We start from the raw sequence: 19,464 nt of genomic DNA on the forward strand, positions 1-19,464 counted from the left end.
TTTGGGTTCAGGATAAAATTCCAATTATAAATATGCCAAATGGCTATTTTTATCCATCTCATTAGCCATCTGTTAGTATCTCCTCACTAATGAAGGAATGCCAGCAAATGGCTAATAGAAAATAGCATAGCCTAGCTTATCTATAGAGAAGAAATCCTTTTAAAAACAACTAGGTGGCAAACAACTTTATCAATAGCTGACTATTTAGCTCTTTTGAGCTTTTGGTGTATATTTATAACAAAATCCTTAATAGTCAACTAGTTAGCTAATTCAACCACATAAAGCAATTTACTGGTAACTGGCTTGTTGGCTAGGTATTTGCCTTAAAAACAGACTTGGGAGAAGGAAACATGTTAAGGAAACACTTCTTGTTTAGTAATATGGAGAAAAATCATGGTTAACAGATTTTGTATGCAGTCTTGCTGTATTTTACCCCCCCCCCCTAATGTGTAAATATATAGCCCAAATTGCATATTCTCAATGCATTCTGCCATCCATAACTTGTTTCTCAAATTTTTGTTTTGTCACAGTTGATTTAGTTTATGGGTGCAAGGGTTGAAACTACATTAATAGAATGCATAGGGATTTTAACCTCCAGTGTATATGTAACTGAGACCTTGATAGTCAACTAGTTATCAAATTCCATAGTGTTTACAGAACTTTATTGACAGCTGACTAGTTGCTTAATTTTAATTCAACTTTGTATATATTTGGGAACTTAATTGCCAACTAGTTAGCTAATTCTGTAGTTTATATATAATTCTGTTGATAGCTGAGTATTTGGCTAATTCAAGATAAAATGAATATATAAGTGAGATACAATAGCCAACTGGTTAGTTAACTTGGAGATTTTATAAATACACTGTCATTTGTATTAGCCAAATAGTTGGCTAGAAAAATTTTTTCTATTCATAATTCAATTCAATTTATTTCTGACCCATCAACAAAACAAAAGAGGGTGTGTAGCCCTTGTGACAGAGTAAGACAAAAAAAAAAATAAAAAGAGAAAATAAAGAACCAATGAAAAGAGAGATTACAATCAACAAACACAAACATAACTACATACTATATGAAGAGGGATGTTCTAGTTGATTCTTCTGAGAATCTGGATGTACCCTGTGTATTTTGATTTAGTTCAACTTCTCCTTGAACATCCCCTGCAATTTTCACCTTAATACCCTTTGCCATAGTAGTAGTTGCATTGGAAGTAGCAGTTGCGGCAGTATTAATAGCAACAGCAGCATGTGCATATTGCCTTTTGGTGAATTGACCATCCCCTGAAAGTTTCAACTTAACACCCTAAGTTGCTCCTGACATATGCCCTTTTGACAGCCTGCATGCACATAGTGTCTTTCTTAAGGAAGGCAATCTTTCAATTTTTGACTTGCCATATTGGTTTAGCAAGATTTTGTTAGCCATACCATCAGTAATAGCTTTATTTGATATCTTTTGCAGGATAACCAGTGATCAAGTTTTCAAATTTTTGAAGATGTCCCTGAGACAGTTAGATAATAGAAGGATTTAGAAGGATTATGACATTATCCTTCTTAGCCAGTCCGTGTCTAGTCTTGTTTCTAATTTTAATATTTTAATTAATTGTTTAGAAGATTTGGGCCTTTCTGTCAGTTTGGAAAAATGTCAATTTTTTGTTTTAAATTGTTTAGAGGATAATGTCAGGGCAACTCTCAATTGCAGCAATGGTGTTATTTTCCAGTCATCACCAATAGTCACTTATTTGGGATTGCCTTATGCTGCTTTGAAAAGAGATTCTAAACCAGTCCTGGTTCAGCATGTTCAGATGAAACTATGCAAGGCATTTGGTTTTTTGATTCATTTTTGGGGTCTTTACTGTTGGGACATCCTTGGTCGTATGTATAGTGCTGTTGCTCAGCCTCATGTATTGTTCCCATCCCTCCTCTTCTGTAATTTCTTAACCTTCTGATATTTTGCCCATTAAAGTTTCTTATTCTAAATTTTGTAAATTTTAACTTGGTTTTTCCTTTCTTTTAGTAACACTGAGATTGTTTTAAAGCTTAAAGTGAAGGATCCCATAGTCCATTTAAAGAAACAATATAAAACATTTGAAGACAAGGCGAAAATTATCCTTTTAGGCCACAGTTTATTTCTGTTTTTTAGTATCAGTTCTGGCTCTTGATGATTTACAGGCTAAATTATTTAGCAAGTGTTTTTGTATCTTTTTTTCTTTTTAAGTGTTTGATCAATATTCAATATTTTTCAATTGTAAGCATTATCATTTGTCTTTTCTTTTTATTTATATTGTAGCCTACTCCTTATTTTTTGAGGGAAATAAAGAAAATAAATAAATAATCAATGAAAATCCATCTCTTCAAAAATCACCACAAGGCTTGTAATTACAACAGTTTTGGTGTTGTCAATGCCACACTTCTAGAAAGTAACATACATTCTAATGTAACTTTTTCAACATTTTATTTGCAACTAATTGGATTTAATTGAATGTTTAGTAATTCATCATAGTTTCTTAATAGAAATAGCAAGCTACTTAGCAAAGTAGCCATAGTAGAGGTCTTCTAGTTTGTAAATTTAATTGCATTGAAAAAAAACACTATTCAATTCTAACAACTGACATTATGTTGTTTTGTACTTTCTGGAAGAATCCCTGATAACATTGTAGCAAATTGTTAATTTCTCTTTCTTCTTTTCCCACTGATAATAATTTTGTCTGATTAATGATTGTCCAACTTGTTTGATAATTGAAAATCTTTTCAGTTGTTTTGAAGCTTTATTGTGAGGTTTGTAAAATTTTTTTTGCCCATAGTAAAATTCAGTTAGTTGTCTGATTTGGATGTGCTTTCTTGGGAAAATTGTATACCCAGTAAAATGTTTATTTACTCTGGTGCTTTCAAGGTGATTCTGACTGATTTTTTTTTTCAAAACAACCACTCAAAAGCTTGAATAGCCAAATTTGTGCTCATGTCAAATGAATAAAAACATTAGAATTAACACTGTCAGTTACTCTATAAAATATTGTCATACTATACATACATGAGTATAATATTCAGGCAAAATAGTTTAACTACAATGTCTATTGCCTTTAATAGATGGAATTAAGAAAGAAGAGAATAATAAATAGAGACAACAGATTATTTCCCACTACCTGTTTGTATTGTACAACTTGAAAAATGAGAGTCTGAAAGATTTCCTATCCTTGTCTTTTGGAGTTTGGCATGTGTGTTGCTAGCCCCCTCAACAATGGTGACCAGCAGAAGTTAGAAACATTTCAGAGACGGGCTACGAAAGCAATTGAGGGATGCAAATATTTAAACTACTCATCCTGTCTGAAGAGGCTGGAACTCCCCACTCTTGTCTACAGACGTAAAAGGGGTGATATTATGATGACGCATAAGCTCCTGAATTACAACTCTCCATTAAATAAGCTATTTCAACTTGACCAGTCTGCCAGAACTAGGGGGCATAGTTGGAAACTGTATCAGAAGAGAGCTGCCTCTAGACTATGCAATAACTTCTTCACTTACAGAATAGTGAGTTTGTGGAATTCTTTCACCAAAAAAGCGGTCACTACCCCCAGCACTGTTGCCTTTAAAAGAGCCGTTGATGGAGAATGGTCATCAAAGCCATGGCGAACTGAGTGGGATGCTGTTGAGACATCCAACCATCGTCATCACTAACCAGCGATTCTGCATGATTTAATCCTTATTTCGCTGGACAATGCGATTTAAGGTAATTTAAGGTAATGCCATGAATTTATAAAAAGGATATAGTTGTAAGTAGTAACCTTTATGTGAGGCCTTAGTAATCATTATATATCTTCCCATAACATGCCTGTACTGAAAAAAAAGAAGACAAATTAGGGCTGGATAAGCATTGAGAGTTTTTAACCATTGAAAATCCAATTGCAAATTTTTATCCAGATCTTCTGCTATTTATTTTGGTGGGGGGGGGGGGAATTCAGAAAATATACTTTCATAATTATGATATACTGCTAAATTTAGTCTGAGGAACACTTAGACCTACCATTCCCACTTCAGTAATACTTACGTTTATTATCAGATAGAAAAAAAATAGCCCAGTACAGCATCTGATTACTGATTCAGTTATATTTTAAAATATAATAATTGCTGACATGTAGTTGCCCCCCCCTCCCTTCCTACTCTCCCTTGTATGGAACTGGACATAACCTTAAATTACCTTAAATTGTACTTTCTAGTGATAGGATGAATCCTATGTCTACCAGCCTCAGTGATGATTGTTAGTCCTCTTTGGTGTCCCAAAAAGTGGCCCATAGTTTATTGAGCCTTTCCTATCCACTGGTAACTTGAATGCATCCCTGCTGGTAGATGTCAATGTTTTTTCACTGAGGGAGTTCCACAAGCTTTCAACTTTATATGAAAAGAATTTGCTCCTTAATCTGGTATTTGCTTGTTTACAGAAAAGCCTATGAGGGACCACTAGTTTTCTTTCAATTGTCCAGCTGGAAAAGGTCAGGATTGGTGTTGTCAGCATTTAGAAGCTTGTAGCTTTTCTATGCAAGAGGGTTGCTGTTTACTTTCAGTTTCTTCCTGCAAACTATTTGTTTCAAGGCGCTCTCTAATGTGAGGGAGGCTGCCACTCTCTTCTTTAACCCGTAATTTTACCATTCAAGCTTAACATTAAAAAAATAATGCTTCTTTGCCCCTTCAAATAAGTCTAAGGAAGCAAGAGGTAAAAAAAAAAAATCGAAAATGGTTACTATGTCCAACACTTTCAAGTTGTTTTTTTTTTAATATATTTTATCCAAATTGCTTCATGAACACCAACTGAAGGGTAATGCCCTCCAGAAAGCAAGAAAACAGCATAAAAAATATATAAACAGGAAAATAAGAAACACTCTCATTTAGATCTTGGGAACAATTAAGTTCCAGGTTGCACTTGTCCCACTACCAAATTACCTTGTCATACTGCTCCATCCCTCTCCCCCTTTTGTGCTGATATCCATACGATTATAATCTTTTATGTTACACAGAAAATATATATGTGCAATAATTGGGGAGCTATTAGCTTACATCGCCTATACTACAGACCCAGCCATAAAATATTCCTGGAACTGGCGGGAAACTCGAAATCAGTGCCCTCCCCCCTTTTCTTTAATTATTTGAAGGCTAACTGAGGGTTAGAAAATTTGAAGAGACACGCGACTCCTCAACTAACTCAAACATCTAGAAATTCCCCTCCTTACTAGCAGGTTCGCAATTAAAACTTACTGTAAAACAATTTTATGAAACCTCAAATGAATCAGCTTAGTTAGATGAACCTTTATAATTTTTGTCAATGTTGACGATTGATTTTGCATGGATTACATTCATTTTTAGAACTGAAAGTCCCACCATGAGGCATCACTATCCCTGATTCCGGGAAGCTCATTTTAAAATACCTTAAACGTCATACAGTATTTTTCAATACCTTATTACGAGGTTTTGAGCCCTTTATAAGCATTGTTTCCCTCCTTACAGGAAAAAAAAGGTCACATCTTTGGTCGGTAACAACTTAGGGGAACAAAAATTGACTTGCCTTTTATTTCCATCTTCAAATTTCATTATACAATCTTGAGTTAATGCATCAAAAACATAGCATGAATACCCATCACAAGTTGCAAAATTGCTTCAGAAGTAACTGAATTGGGTGAAAACTGATATCCCCAAATCAAAAAAAAAAAAAATCAAATAAGCAAATAAAAGCCTTTCCTTGAACACTAACATAAAAAATACGAAAAAAAAAAACAAGTCATGTCACTATAGGAGACCCAAAAAAGCATAAGAAAACAACAATAAATCAGCAAGCTTTTACATACAGCCTAGGGTTATTACATCAGGCGTTTGCGTCTTCTATCAAGTGAAACCACTTGCGTCATATATATATATATATATATATATATATATATATATATATATATATATATATATATATATATATATATATATATATATATATATATATATATATGAATAGTCAGACCCTTCCAAATATTTTAACCACCCATTTCCTATCTGTTAGGAACTGCTTCACCCACTTTACCACATCCTAATTCACCCCAAAAGCCTTGAGCATGATTTGAAGTTTTTATGGCAAACATTGTCAAATGCCTTTGCCAAATCTAGTTATATAATGTTAACAGAGAACTCATGATCAAGAAGATTGGCTACATAATTGTAAGTATCAATTATGTTTGTTTCAACTGTCCAACCAGACCTAAAGCCATGTTGACATGATGAGGATAGTTTATTGGTTTTTAAGTAAACTAAGATTGCAGTGTTAACAATTGCTTTCTGAAGCTTTTCAACTGCTGAGATGATGCTGATTGGCCTGTCATTACTTGCTCCCTCTTTGCTACCACCCTTGTGTATGGGGGGTTATATGTACTGTGCACCAATCTTGTGGGATACACTTTTCGTCAAGAGATTTTTGAAAAAGTAGAGTGAGTAGTCCCAACAGTTCAACGCACGATTTTTTTTAGAAGTTTTAGGTGTACAACATAAGGTCCCACTGATTTGTTTGGGTTCAACTTCTTTATGTGTCTCTTTACATCAACCCTGTTGACTGCTGTGAGGGCATAGGGATTATGATGGTATAAGTAGGGGGTTTGGAAGAGGGGGCATTATTATGTAGAGTAAATACAGATTATATACAGCATTATCAATTTCTTTTGGGTCATCTACTACACAGTAATTGACTTAGTTGTGTAACCAAGTGTCTGCCAGGCTTATGGAATGAGGCATAATTCCAAAAGTGTTTTGGTTTTGACATGTTTGCTACTGCTATAGTCTGCTCATGTTGTTCAACTACCTTTCTGGATAGATTTCTGACCTAATTCTGTGCCTTTGTATATTTTGTGTAGTTATTCTATTATGTATATTCTGCTTATATAGTCTCCAATACTTTTTTATTTCTTGCTCTCCTTATTTCTTTGGTCATAAATGAGTGTTTTAGATTTTCAAGCCATCTTACTCTGAGACCTCTAGCAGTGTTTTTTTATCATGTTCCATGATTTGTCAACATCATTTTCAGTGATAAAGGACCAATCACACCCTGCCATGTCATGCCTCATTAGACAGTAATCTCTATACATGTGTTTGGTAAAAAATGATTTTTTGGGGTACAGTCTAAGTGAACATGGTATAGCAGCGTGATCGCTTACGCCAAACAGCGGTAGTAGGGCTACATTTAATAACGCTTCATGGTCGCCTACTATTGCAAGGTCCGATAATGATGGTGGCTGGTGATTCTGTTACCCAGTTGGAAAGTTTACAGCTTGGTAAAGAGAATTGTAAGCTAACCGCTCAAGAAATTGTTCAACTGCTTTCTGTTCACAATAGACACAGCCATCTGTCCATTGAATGGAAGGTAGGTTAAAACCCCAACTGTGAGAAGGTTTCCTGTCAGTGCGACTTTTCTATCAATTGATTTTACAGCTTCATAGAGGAACCTCTCTTAATTAGGGGAACTTAGACTTCTTTAAATTGTGTCAATATGAATTGGTTCATCAGGTGGGTATATTGATGTCCATATTTGTTCTAAATGAGGTTCATGATCAGAATCAATATTAATATTTCCTATCTGGAAAGTTTCTGGGATTTATAGGACAATTCCCCTTCCTTCCTGCTTTTATAGGTTGCTGACAATTTGGTATCCTGGTATCTGTGTCTGTTATTCTGTTAGAGGGATACTAATCCTTTTGGGTTTCACTTGATAGAAGACGCAAATGCCTGATGCAATAACCCTAGGCTGTATGTAAAAGCTTGCTGATTTATTGTTGTTTTCTTATGCTTTTTTGATTGGATTTATATTGAATTTTGAACAAACTGCTTATGATCAGTAATCCTTGAAAATCATGCAAACCCCAAAAATTATCAAGTTTTGTGTAAAAAAAAAATCTTGATTTCACGATGATTCCAATTACATAAGAAATATTATGTTTCAAGGCACTAATCAAAAGCTTTTAAGCATAACTAAATTTGCATACTTCCAGAGAGAGGGTGTAAACACCTTCTGATCACTCTTTATTCCAGTTTTGTCCTCAACTTAGCCATGTATGTAGCAGATGAATCATTGGCCATGAAAAGGCTTGAAAGTACTTTACTGGTTTTTAACAAAATAAATGTTAGTCATAATGTTTAGATTAGAGCCATGGGTCTCCTATAGTGACATAACTTGTTTTTTTTTATGTTAGTATTCAAGGAAAGGTTTTTATTTGCTTATTTGATTTTTTTTTTTTTTAGATTTGGGGATGTCAATTTTCACCCAATTCAGTTACTTCTGAAGCACTTTTTGCAACTTGTGGTGGATATTCGTGTTGTGTTTTTGATGCATTAACTCAAGATTGTATAATGAAATTTGAAGATGGCAATAAAAGGCAAGTCAATTTTTGTTCTCCTAAGTTGTTACCGACCAAAGATGTAGCCCTTGGTAGTTTTGACCTACATAGGGTAGTACTTAAAACATATGATCTAAATAAACATTAAAACTCCGTTAGTTTTTTTTCTATCTATAAGCCCTTTGATATACTAACTGAGGTGTAAGGAATGAACTAGGCCTTTTCTTGTGCATAATATGATTTTCTTTCTTAAAGCACTATAAAACTATATGTCTTATGCTAAGCAATCACAGATAAAACTGTTCATTGATATACATTTCTTTTTACTTTCTTTGAGCTTCAGTATACTAAAAACTGTTTTGCTGTTCAGGCTGTTCCATCAACACCCTTAGAGCCAAATGACATATTTTCCACTGCTTGATCCAATTGGTAATTCTTGTCAACATTGGTGCTGAGAGTGTTAGACCTTTTTTTTTTCCTGTAAGGAGGGACACAATGCTTATAAAGGGCTCAAAACCTCGTAATAAGGTATTGAAAAATACTGTATGAAGTTTAAGGTATTTGAAAATGACCTTCCTGGAATCAGGGATAGTGATGCCTCATGGTGGCACTTTCAGTTCTAAAAATGAATGTAGTCCATGCAAAATCAATGGTTAACATTGACAAAAATTGTAAAGGTTCATCTAACTAAGCTGATTCATTTGAGGTTTGATAAAATTGTTTTACAGTAAGTTTTAATTGCGAACCTGCTAGTAAGGAGGGGAATTTCTAAATGTTTATATAAGTTGAGGAGTCACATGTCTCTTCAAATTTCCTAACCCTCAGTTAGCCTTCAAATAATTAAAGAAATGGGGGGGGGGGCATTGATTTCGAATTTTCCATCAGTTCCAGGAATATTTTATGGCTAGGTCTGTAGTATGGGCGCTGTAAGCTAATAGCTCCCCACTTATTGCACATATATATTTTCTGTGTAACATAAAAGATTAGTATCACACATAGCAGTATCACAAGGTAATTTGGTAGTGGGACAAGTGCAACCTGGAACATAATTGTTAGCAAGATCTAAATGAGAGTGTTTCTTATTTTCCTGTTCATATATTTTCTATGCTGTTTTCTTGCTTTCCGGAGGGTATTACCCCTCTGTTGGTGTTCATGAAGCAATTTGACTAAAATATATTTAAAAAAAAAGAAACTCAACTTGAAAGCGTTGGACATAGTGACCATTTCGGATTTTTTTTTCTACCTCTCGCTTCCTTAGACTTATTTGAAGGGGTGAAGAAGCTTTTTTTTAATATTAAACTTGAATGGTAAAAGTAGGGGGTTAAAGAAGGGAGTGGTAGCCTCCCTTACATTAAAGAGTACCTTGAAACAAATAGTTTGCAGTAAGAATCTGAAAGTAAACAGCAACCCTCTTGCATAGAAAAGCTCTAAAAATGCAGATTTGACTGCAATGTATGCTATCCTAAACATGATTCTAAAAATACAAAAATTAATTGATCTAAAAGTTGCTCTGAAAGTTATAACAAAGAACGAATTTAGATAATTTTAGAAATTGACTTTAAACTCCTGCAATGAGGTTCAATTTCGATGAAAATTAAATAGCGAAACTCAGCATGATGAACCCTAGCCCTCGGGGCAAGGGTTGTAAGTTACACCCTGTGTGCATGTAAGTTTTTGTAGAAAGCATGGCTATATAAACTTCGGAAGGAGCCCATTGGACTGGTAAGCAGAAGCTCTTGTGCCCTTTTTAAGAGTCAAAGTTATCGGAAGGTAGCTACCCCCTCCCTCGACTACCCCTCTTCACCAAATGAATTTTGGTGAAATTGTGAGAAAATGATTTTGCTCAAAATAGTCTGAAGAACATATCATAATGCCTCTAGGGTTTACACAACCCCCTAGTGCCCTGGAGATAGGGTTGTAAGTCATGCCCTGGGGTCATATATGGTTTTTATGGAATGGGTGGTTGTATAAACTTCAGATGGCTTATTTGATTTGAGATTAAAAGTTACAGTGCCCTTTTGAGAGTCAAAAGTGATTTGAGAGCAACTAGCTCCTCCCCCCTCTTCACTTATCATTTCCCCAAAGATATCTAATCAAAATTTGGAGATGGCAATTTTTTTCTTTTTCGTTGAGGGGTCTGGAAATTATGTCTTTGAGGAAGTTACCCCGCTCCCACAGCACTCACGGCAAGTTTTGTAAGTGATATCCCGGCGGTATATAAGGTTTTTGCAGAAAGGGTGATTGTATATGCTTCAGAGGGGATTCATTGAGTTGGTAATCTGAATTTCTAGTGCCCTTTTTAAGAGTCAAAGTGATCAGAGAGCAGCCACCCCCACCCTTCAATACGTCGTACATTGAAATACATCGAATGAAAAGTTTTGAGACAGTCATTCTATTCAAAATAGTCCAAAGATAGTATAAGAAGGCTTTGAAGGCTGATGCAAACTACCAGAGGTAGAAGAGATACAAAATGCCATGTTGAGAATGAAGAACAACAAGGCACCAGGAACCTGCAGGATCACCGTCGAGCTGCTAAAGTTTGGAGAACCAGTAATGCTACTTTGGTTGCACTTGCTGTTCTCCCTGGTCTGGTCAACCGCATTATACATGAAGAATGGAAGGAAGGGATAGTCGTTCCTCTATGGAAGTGCAAACGTAGCTGTAGCGATTGCTCGAATTACAGAGGAATCACCCTCCTGGCAAACTATTCGCCATGGTGTTGCTTGATAAAAGTATCCAGTTCACCCGTAAGTGCTGCCAGATTCAGCAAGCAGGTTTCATGCTCAATAGATCTACGACCGAGCAGATATACAATGTTCGCCACGTCGTCGAGAAAGCCCGTGAGTTCCAGCGTACAGCATATGTTGCCTTTGTTGACTTTGAAGCAGTTTTCGACTCGGTCGACCATGAGTCTCTTTGGCTGAGACTAAAACGAACGAGTCTCCCTGACAAATACTGCCGCCTGTTCAAGGCGCTCTACACTAGTACAAAAAGCTCTGCCCAGGCTAATGGTCGCGGAAGCCCACTATTCCAAATAGATTCTGGTGTAAGGCAAGGCTGTGTTGCTGCTCCTGAACTTTTCAACGCGTTGGTTGATTATGTCATTAATCGAACATCGGATCGCGTCCAATTCGGGCTGAAATATGGCGATAGTGTCCAAGCCGATTGCGACTTCGTAGGTGATATTGTCCTGATGTGTTCATTTGTAGCTTAACTCAAGGCAGTGCTCAATATACTGTCAGAAGAAGCCCTGAAAGTGGTACTATATATTACCTGGCAGAAAACAAAAATAATAATCATCTACCTGGCAGGTAATTCCGCCAACTCACCAGCATTCGACGCATTAGGGATACTGTTGAAGTTGCCAAGTCTTTTACTGCTTAGTCTTTTACGGCTCAATTGAATGGAAGTCCAGTCGCACATTGCTAAAGCCGTGTCTATTATGGCTCGATTATGCCGTTCCGTGTGGTCAAAGCCCAACATAAGTCGAAACAAAAATGTGGATCTACAACACGACTGTTACGGAAGTCCTTCTCTACAGGGCTAAAACTTGGCCGGCTTCTCAATCTGTTCGTGATACCATAAATGTTGCACAAACGAACTTCCTAAGACGGATGGAAAAGATTAAGTGGTACGACTTCATCTCAAACACCCAACTGCTGCCAGTAACAGATCAGACCCGTAGCTCTCGTCAGCCTGCTGTAAGAACCTACGGTGGTCCGGCCACTTAATTCGAATGCCAGCAGAAGCATCCCCCTGCACACTTCTCAATTTTTATCCTCCTTAATATGGCTGGAAGCGCCCCCTACTGTTATTACTACTGCTATCAATACTGCTGCTATTACTGTTACTACTAATGACTGTACAATACTACTGCTACTACTGTTCCTATTACAATCACTACTACTATGATGCTAGTAAAATTAAGGCTACACGTACGAAGGTGAAAATTTGACATAATATTGAGGGGAATTTGAACTAAATCAAAACACTCTGCGCATGCAGATTGTCAAAAGGGCTTTTCTCAAGAATAGATTTGGGTATTAAATTGAAACTTTCGGAGAATACTTAAAGGGGAAGATCAATTGACAAAAAGTAATATGTGTATGTCACTACTAATACTAATACCACTGCTTTTCCTTATGCTACTACTACTTATGAACTACTCCAACTACTACTTTAATTGCAAAAACTTGCAAGGCTAAGAGTTTTAAGGTGAAAAGGGCATCAAAAGGGTGTCAAAAGTGCATTTCAACAATATTTTTGGAACGGCTCAACTTGTCAAGGGGAAACTTCTGGGGCATCATGAAAGCGATGTTCAACTAACCAAAAGGTTAGTTAATTAATACTGCTGCTACTACTACTAATGCAACACTAGCACTTCAACTACTTTTACTGCCACCGAAACTACTGTGATAATAGTGCTATTAAGACTAAGTCATTGAAGATAAAATTTGATAGAATATTGATGGTGAATAAGAACTAACAAAAGACACTTTGTGCATTTGGTTTGTCAAAATACTGTATCTTAAAATTGATTTGTTCATTAAGTTGAAATTATAAGATAATACTTAAAGGGGAAGATCGATTGAACAAAAGTCAGTATGTGCACACTACTGCTAACACTACTACTACTACAACGTTTACAAGTTCTACGTCTTCTATTTCTATTGTCCCAAATACTACTTCTATCGCAACTACTTGTAAGGTTAAGAGCACTAAAATGAAAATTTCAAGAAGTACATGAATATACAGGTTATCAAAAGACCAAATAGGCAATATCATATCAATAACTAATTCTTTAAAGTTGAGTAGTTATACTACTGCTGTGACTACTGTTGCAACTATACCTAAGGCCATGAAGGTGAAATTATCAGAGAATATTTCTGAAAATTTATGTTGTACGGAAGACAACCTGCCATCTGTATACAGGTTGTCAATAGGGAATATCAGCAATATCTTAGGAACAGTTTCATGTGTAAAATTGAAACTTGCAACGCTTGTTGTAGGGGATTTTGAACTAACCAAAAGACAATATTTGCATCATGATATTACTGCTTCTGCTCCTACAACTACTACTACTGCTACTAAGCTAAAACTACTACTTTTAACTCAACTCCTACTGTCACTACTATAACTAGGCACAATGGTGCTAAAACTACTACTAATAAACCTAAGGTTATTGAGGCGAAAACTCTGGGCAATATTGTTACTGTATTGAAATACATCAAACACACTATGGCCATATGGGTTGTCAAGAGGACGTATTAGCAACTTTCAAGACCGGTAGAGGGTATTAAGTTTAAAAATATATCGTTTGTTGAAGGGAATGTTGAAAAAAAAGCGTAATATGTCCATACTGCTGCTAATAGTCAGAGCGCCAGATTCTGTATCTCGCTTATTTCGATTAGTACCCATGCCGGAAGGTACAAAAATGTTAAGGGTGGATCCCATGGTAGTCGACCATGCTGAAAACGAATATCGTAGGGCGCATGTTCGCCGTTGGGGTGTTACTGAGATATAGGCCAAAAACGCCAAATTTGGCCTACAATGGGTTTCAATGATTCTTATATTATTTTTTTTCTACAGATAAGATTGGTCAAATCCAGCGTACTCTTACATCAATAGAAAGAAGAGACTTGGGGCTACACGAAAATGATTTTTGTTTGTAAAAAAATAAAATAAAAAATAGTACACGTTTTACTGCAGTTTTAAAAAAAAGTCAGATTTTTGTCAACAAATTTCTAACAGAAAAGCTAAAAACTCGAATTTTTTTCAAGATAAAGTATTCTTTTTATATTAAAAAAGAAAGCCCGTTTAATTCCGAACACATTAAGCTAAGAAAAAAAGTTTAAATTAATATATCTGGGGGGTCTGCAACTTTTTTAGCGAGTGTACCCGATAGTATGAATTTTGTTTAGTAACCTGCTACCTAGCGGATTGATAAGCTAATATAATAAGCTAAGCTTGATTGATAAGCTAAGCAGAAGAAATTGATAAGCAGAAGATCAAAAAGAAAAGTGAGTCAGGTAGGGCAAGATAAAAAAAAAAGTTACTTCAGGTTGATTCAACATGTGATTCTGAGGCAAATAATGATTTGCTGATGGATGATATTGAATAATATGACACAAATTTGGAAGATCAAAAAACAATTTTTAAAGAAATAGAGTTTTTAAAAGCACTTTTGGTGTTGTAAAGTTGGCTGGAAAAATGAGCGTTTTTTTTTTTTTTTTTTTTTTTTTTTTTTTTTTTTTTTTTTTTTTTTTTTTTTTTTTTTTTTTTTGCAGAAGTAAGAGATATAATGAAAGTAATTTACAAAATTAAATTTCACAAGAAACTAGGTGATACTGACTAATTTAGATTTGTAAGGACTGATAAAAAGGCATGTTACACTGACCAATCAGATTTAGTATTGGAACTTCCAGTTCTAGTGAAAATGCTTGTCAAATGGAACATCTGTGATTTGAAATTGATTTGCCAATATTTAATCTAATATCATGCTTTTCCTTCATGAAGCACCAAACAACCATGCAACAGTCGAAAAATCTCTGCGAACGTTCACGGCGATAAGTAAAGCTGTCGGATGTGACGATACGGTGGTCACTCAAGATCTCTTCATTTATCAGCTAGCATAGGGAGTGAAAAGTAAATACCTGGATTACTTCGAAAACGTAATTCTAAGGATGGGATGCTTCCACCTCCAGCTCAACTAACTAAAGGCAGTTGGTAAGTTAATGGACAGCTCCGGATTCAAAGAGATTATAGTGCAGGCAAAGCTGCTGCTACCTGGTACATGCGAAAAGGTATTTCAAGGGAACGGCTACTACCAAGATATCAATACCTACTGCATTCTCTACGAGGTCTTGCTAGCCCTCTACTGGGAGTCCTTGGAAGAGTATTTCTCCGAAGCACAAGAAGACTTATCCCGTCTGGACAAGCTGAGTAGTGCCATTGAGCTATTCAGGACTTCATTGGCAAACGGTGCTAACGCGCGAATTGCACTTCAGAAGGCAAACGATACCTTAATTACTTTGGCTCCCATAATGAATGCCTTCAAAACCCTTCGAAATGCGTCACCCACGTTTGCTTTCTGGCGGTAGTTCTTGGAAATACTTGCAATAGCGATGCAATTCAATCATGCTGAGTGAGACTGTGACTGGGAGTCTCATTTGACAGCAACTTCTCGGATATTGCCATGCTTGGTGGTGGCTGGCCATCCTCAGTATACAAGTTGTCTCATACAGTACCTATATGGCATGCGAAGTTTACCAAAAACCTTTCCTGATGCACAAAGAAGGCTTATGAAAGGATACTTTGCAGTGAAGAGAACGCACATCAGGTTTACGGCCACCTGTTTTGATCAGATACTGGAATGTACAGTGAACAAGGATGCAAAGACGACGGCCGGAATAATAGGAGAACAAATGGATGAGAGACAGACTGAAGCTTGGATTCTTACCTTACTGATTTCCGCTGCCATCAGCAATGGTTTCCTGCAAGTAGTCAACGTATCCACAGAGACATTGAAATATCACGAAGACAATCAGTCGATGACGACGCGATTACAAGTTTCACGAGATAGATTTCGAGACATTTTCACTACATGTGGCAATCCGTTCATCAGATTGGACTTCGACCTTGTGGATATTGTGACGTCAGAAGTTGTGGACGATGAGAAGATTGTTTCTGATATTACTTACGTAGCCACAAAAGGAAAAGAGGTGGTTGAGAGCTTTCTGTGCAACAGGAAAGAAGATGTGAAAAAGGTTGTACTCCGAACTTTCCCTTCAGAGAGAAAAACTCAGAAAGTGAATAGTGTCCCAAAAACCGATCTCCTGAGCTCTGAAGTAACAGCTTTAAAGAGAATCATTATTGCTCACTTGAGCTACGGCAAAGAAAAGGAGAAAGCCGTTGCAAAGATCCACACAAAAGAGATTCTTCCTTTCCCTCCATCCATTTTTGAACATCTTCCGCTACAAACAACGAAGATATCCTCTGGCTGAAAAATGCGGGCAAGGAACAAAGCTGTGCTGTTGAACTGGCTAAGAAAAAAAGGAGGACTTTCAGCTTGGCTTGAAATCCAAAGAAACAAAATCAGCTACAGTACACACCATTGACCTAATGTCCGAGATAAGGTCATATCGGCCTGCCAGGTTTGAATTAGTCAAATCCTCCGCGGAAAGATTGCTTCTATTTATTTATTTATTTATTAATACCAAATACGGTAAGTTTTCAAGCTAGTCGCAAAGCAAGCTTGTCGCATAATTCAGCAATGTCTATCATTGCTAAATTATCTTCCAGTGGGTATTCCTGAAGTCCACATTGTCGCACATCAGTACAACGGGCTGTTTGGGAAGCTCACGGACACCGTAGAATTGATCTCCTTGAAATCAGTATGCAGACTCTAACGAGGGAAAGGGAACAACGAGGGAAAGGGAACAACGAGGGAAAGGGGAAATCTGTTTTTCCCCTAAAGCGGAAGTGCTAAGAGCGGAAAGAGATTTCCGCTCTTGGCACAATTGAAGAATGGGATGCCGTACTTGAAAGCTCATCGTCTAAAAGCCGGTTCCTCGAAATTTTGTATGAAACCTGGGAGCAGATGAGGGATCAGCTTCCGAACGTACTCAACCTTTTTCTCTCAGGTGGGTTCAAGGAGAGATCCAAAGTGTCTCTGGTCAAGCGTGGCTGATGTCCAATTTTACCAGAACACTGTTACTATGAGGAATGATTGTCCTCCAGCCGCGAAGAGGCTGACCAACGCCTTATGACACATGTCAAGTACGCTAGCCGTTACGCTTGTAGTATCGTAGCATCGTTTTGCATGCCAACGACACAGACGTGGCAGTAGCCTATGTTCATTTTTTGAAGAGCTTCAAGCTGAAGGACTAAGCGAACTTTTCTTGAAGTTCCCGACTTACATTATCCCAGTACACGAGCCAGCGGATGGAGTCCACTTGTCCAAAGAGGATCAGACTATGTTACCGTTCGTGCACTGTAGGCCAGGTTGTAACACAATGAACTTTTTCTTCAGCGTTGGGAAAGATTTTTTCTTAAATACCGCGGTGTCTCCAACTTTTGCCTCAAAAATGGTGTCTGTGACGGAGCAGATCAAGGATGCAGAAGGGAAGCTTTCAGTCGACGCGTTTAGAGAATTTTACGACCTATCGAAATTCCTGGTCATTGTAAACAATACGGTAAACAGGCCGGATTCAATTCACTGGCCAGTGTAAGGGCTTACATTCGGTGCCAGAAACAAGATGTGAAAAGACTTCCACCTTCTGACGACACCTTCGAGCCATACATACGAAGAACCATATTCGCTACATGGATAATCTTGTCGTCAGTACAGGCTCGGCCGAGCATTCCAGATCCACTTTTCCTTGGATTGAAGATGGCCGAAGGGGGAGTAGATGCGGTCGTCTCAAACTGTAAAGAAGCATCAAGCCTAGAATCTTACTGCAGATGCAAAAGTGGAAGATGCAGGAAAGACTGTAGCTGCTCAAAAATGAAAGGATGCTGCAGCTTATGCTCCTGCCGCGGAACGAGGAGGGCATGCAGGGAGTCTGACCTTGCCCCATCTGAATTCTTGGAAGAAGAAAATGAGGAATGTTTGTGAAAATTTTTTTTGATAACTTTTACTTTTAATTACAACAGGTCCTTAATCAGTTACTGTTGCGCAATTTTACGGGCAGGCCGAGTAAGACAACTCCAATGCGCTGACTGAATCCATCTGTGAAGCAGAATTTTTTTTATGTAGTGAATAGCTCAGTCACATTACTGGCAAATCAGGTCCCAAAAAGGTAGTTGTAGACGCCTTAGTACACCAGAAATATATTATATTTCTATAAAAATATACTACAAATATCCAGAAATATACTACATTTCTAGAAATATATAAAAGTGTATAAAACACTTTTTTTAGTCAGCATTTTTATAAACCTATTTTTATTTTTAAGTACAAGTTAAAAATTTAAACAGTTAGGAAGTTTGAAGTATTCCTACCCTTTGAAGAAAAAAATAATATTATGTCCCTTTTCGCGATGCGGCTAGTGATCATTTCAGTGACACTACAAAAAAAATCGCAGACCTTTTAAAAATAAAAATAGTTTATATGTTTTTATCTCAAATTGTACGGAATTGAATGGGCTTTCTTTTCGAATATGTAAAAAAATTGTTACCTTGAAGAAATTTCGAGTTTTTAGCCTTTCTTTGAGATATTTGTTGAATTTTACAGCACTTATTTTGAAACTGCAGTAATTAGAGAAAAAAATAGTGTCTTTTTTTCAATTTAAAAATCGTATTCTTGTAGATCTAGATCTCTTCTTTCGATTGATATAACATTACGCCAGATTCCTCAACCTAATAAGTCGCAAAAAGTCCTGAATCGTCACACTTAGTTATGGGCTAAATTTGGCGTTTTTGACCTATATCTCAGAAACGCCCCAACGGCGAACATGCGCCCTACGATACTCATTTTTAGCATGGTTGACTACCCTAGGATCTATCCTCAGCATTTTTGTACCTTCCGGCATGGGTGGGTCCACGGTACAGAATCTGGCGCTCTGACTATAATGCTACTACTGCTATTACAACTGTTGCGACTATACAAGCTAAGGGTATTTAGGTGAAGCTTTAAACAAATATTTAGACAGATGCTGAATCAATCAAAACGAACTATGATCGTGCAGATTGTCAATAGGGTGACAAAACAATATCACAATAACGACTTACAATGTTAAGTTAAACCTTTCAGGTTAAGTTGTGACAGATTTTGAACTAGCCAGAAGACACTATGTGAATACTTTTAATACTACTTCTACGATTACAGTAGCTGATGACACTAGGGGCATTAATTTGAAACATTTAGAGGGAATTTCAATTATTCAAAAAACCTTACGTATGCAAATATTAGAAGGGTATATAAACAATATCATAGGCGGCGCTGCTCTATCATAGTAAGTAATATCATTGATATTTTGAAAAAGCTAATTTGATTGGAAATTCCAAATTCTAGTACCCGTTTTAAGAGTCAAAGGTGATTGGGAGGGGAATCAGTCCTCCTCTTTAGCTCATAATTTTCCAATCAAAATTTAAGGATGCCATTTTGTTCAGCATAG

At 36.8% G+C, this 19,464-nt stretch overlaps 1 protein-coding gene across 4 annotated transcripts in view; it reads left to right on the plus strand.

Moving 5' to 3' along the window:
- The window catches only part of LOC136031168 (leucine-rich repeat and WD repeat-containing protein 1-like), a 43,890-nt gene that overhangs the window by 1,034 nt on the left and 23,392 nt on the right, over positions 1 to 19,464 (plus strand). For 2 of the 4 annotated variants that reach the window (XM_065710516.1, XM_065710515.1), the window contains exon 2: positions 8,253 to 8,386. The exons of 1 other annotated variant lie outside the window; for it this stretch is intronic. In XM_065710516.1, coding sequence (XP_065566588.1) covers positions 8,253 to 8,386 — 134 coding nt within the window. Of the gene's footprint in view, positions 1 to 3,517; positions 3,731 to 8,252; positions 8,387 to 19,464 lie in introns of all 4 variants that reach the window. One more of the 4 variants, XM_065710517.1, reaches the window with a different exon arrangement.

This window comes from Artemia franciscana, chromosome 9 (genome assembly GCF_032884065.1).
Source record: "Artemia franciscana chromosome 9, ASM3288406v1, whole genome shotgun sequence".
Classification (NCBI taxonomy): Eukaryota; Metazoa; Arthropoda; class Branchiopoda; order Anostraca; family Artemiidae; genus Artemia; species Artemia franciscana.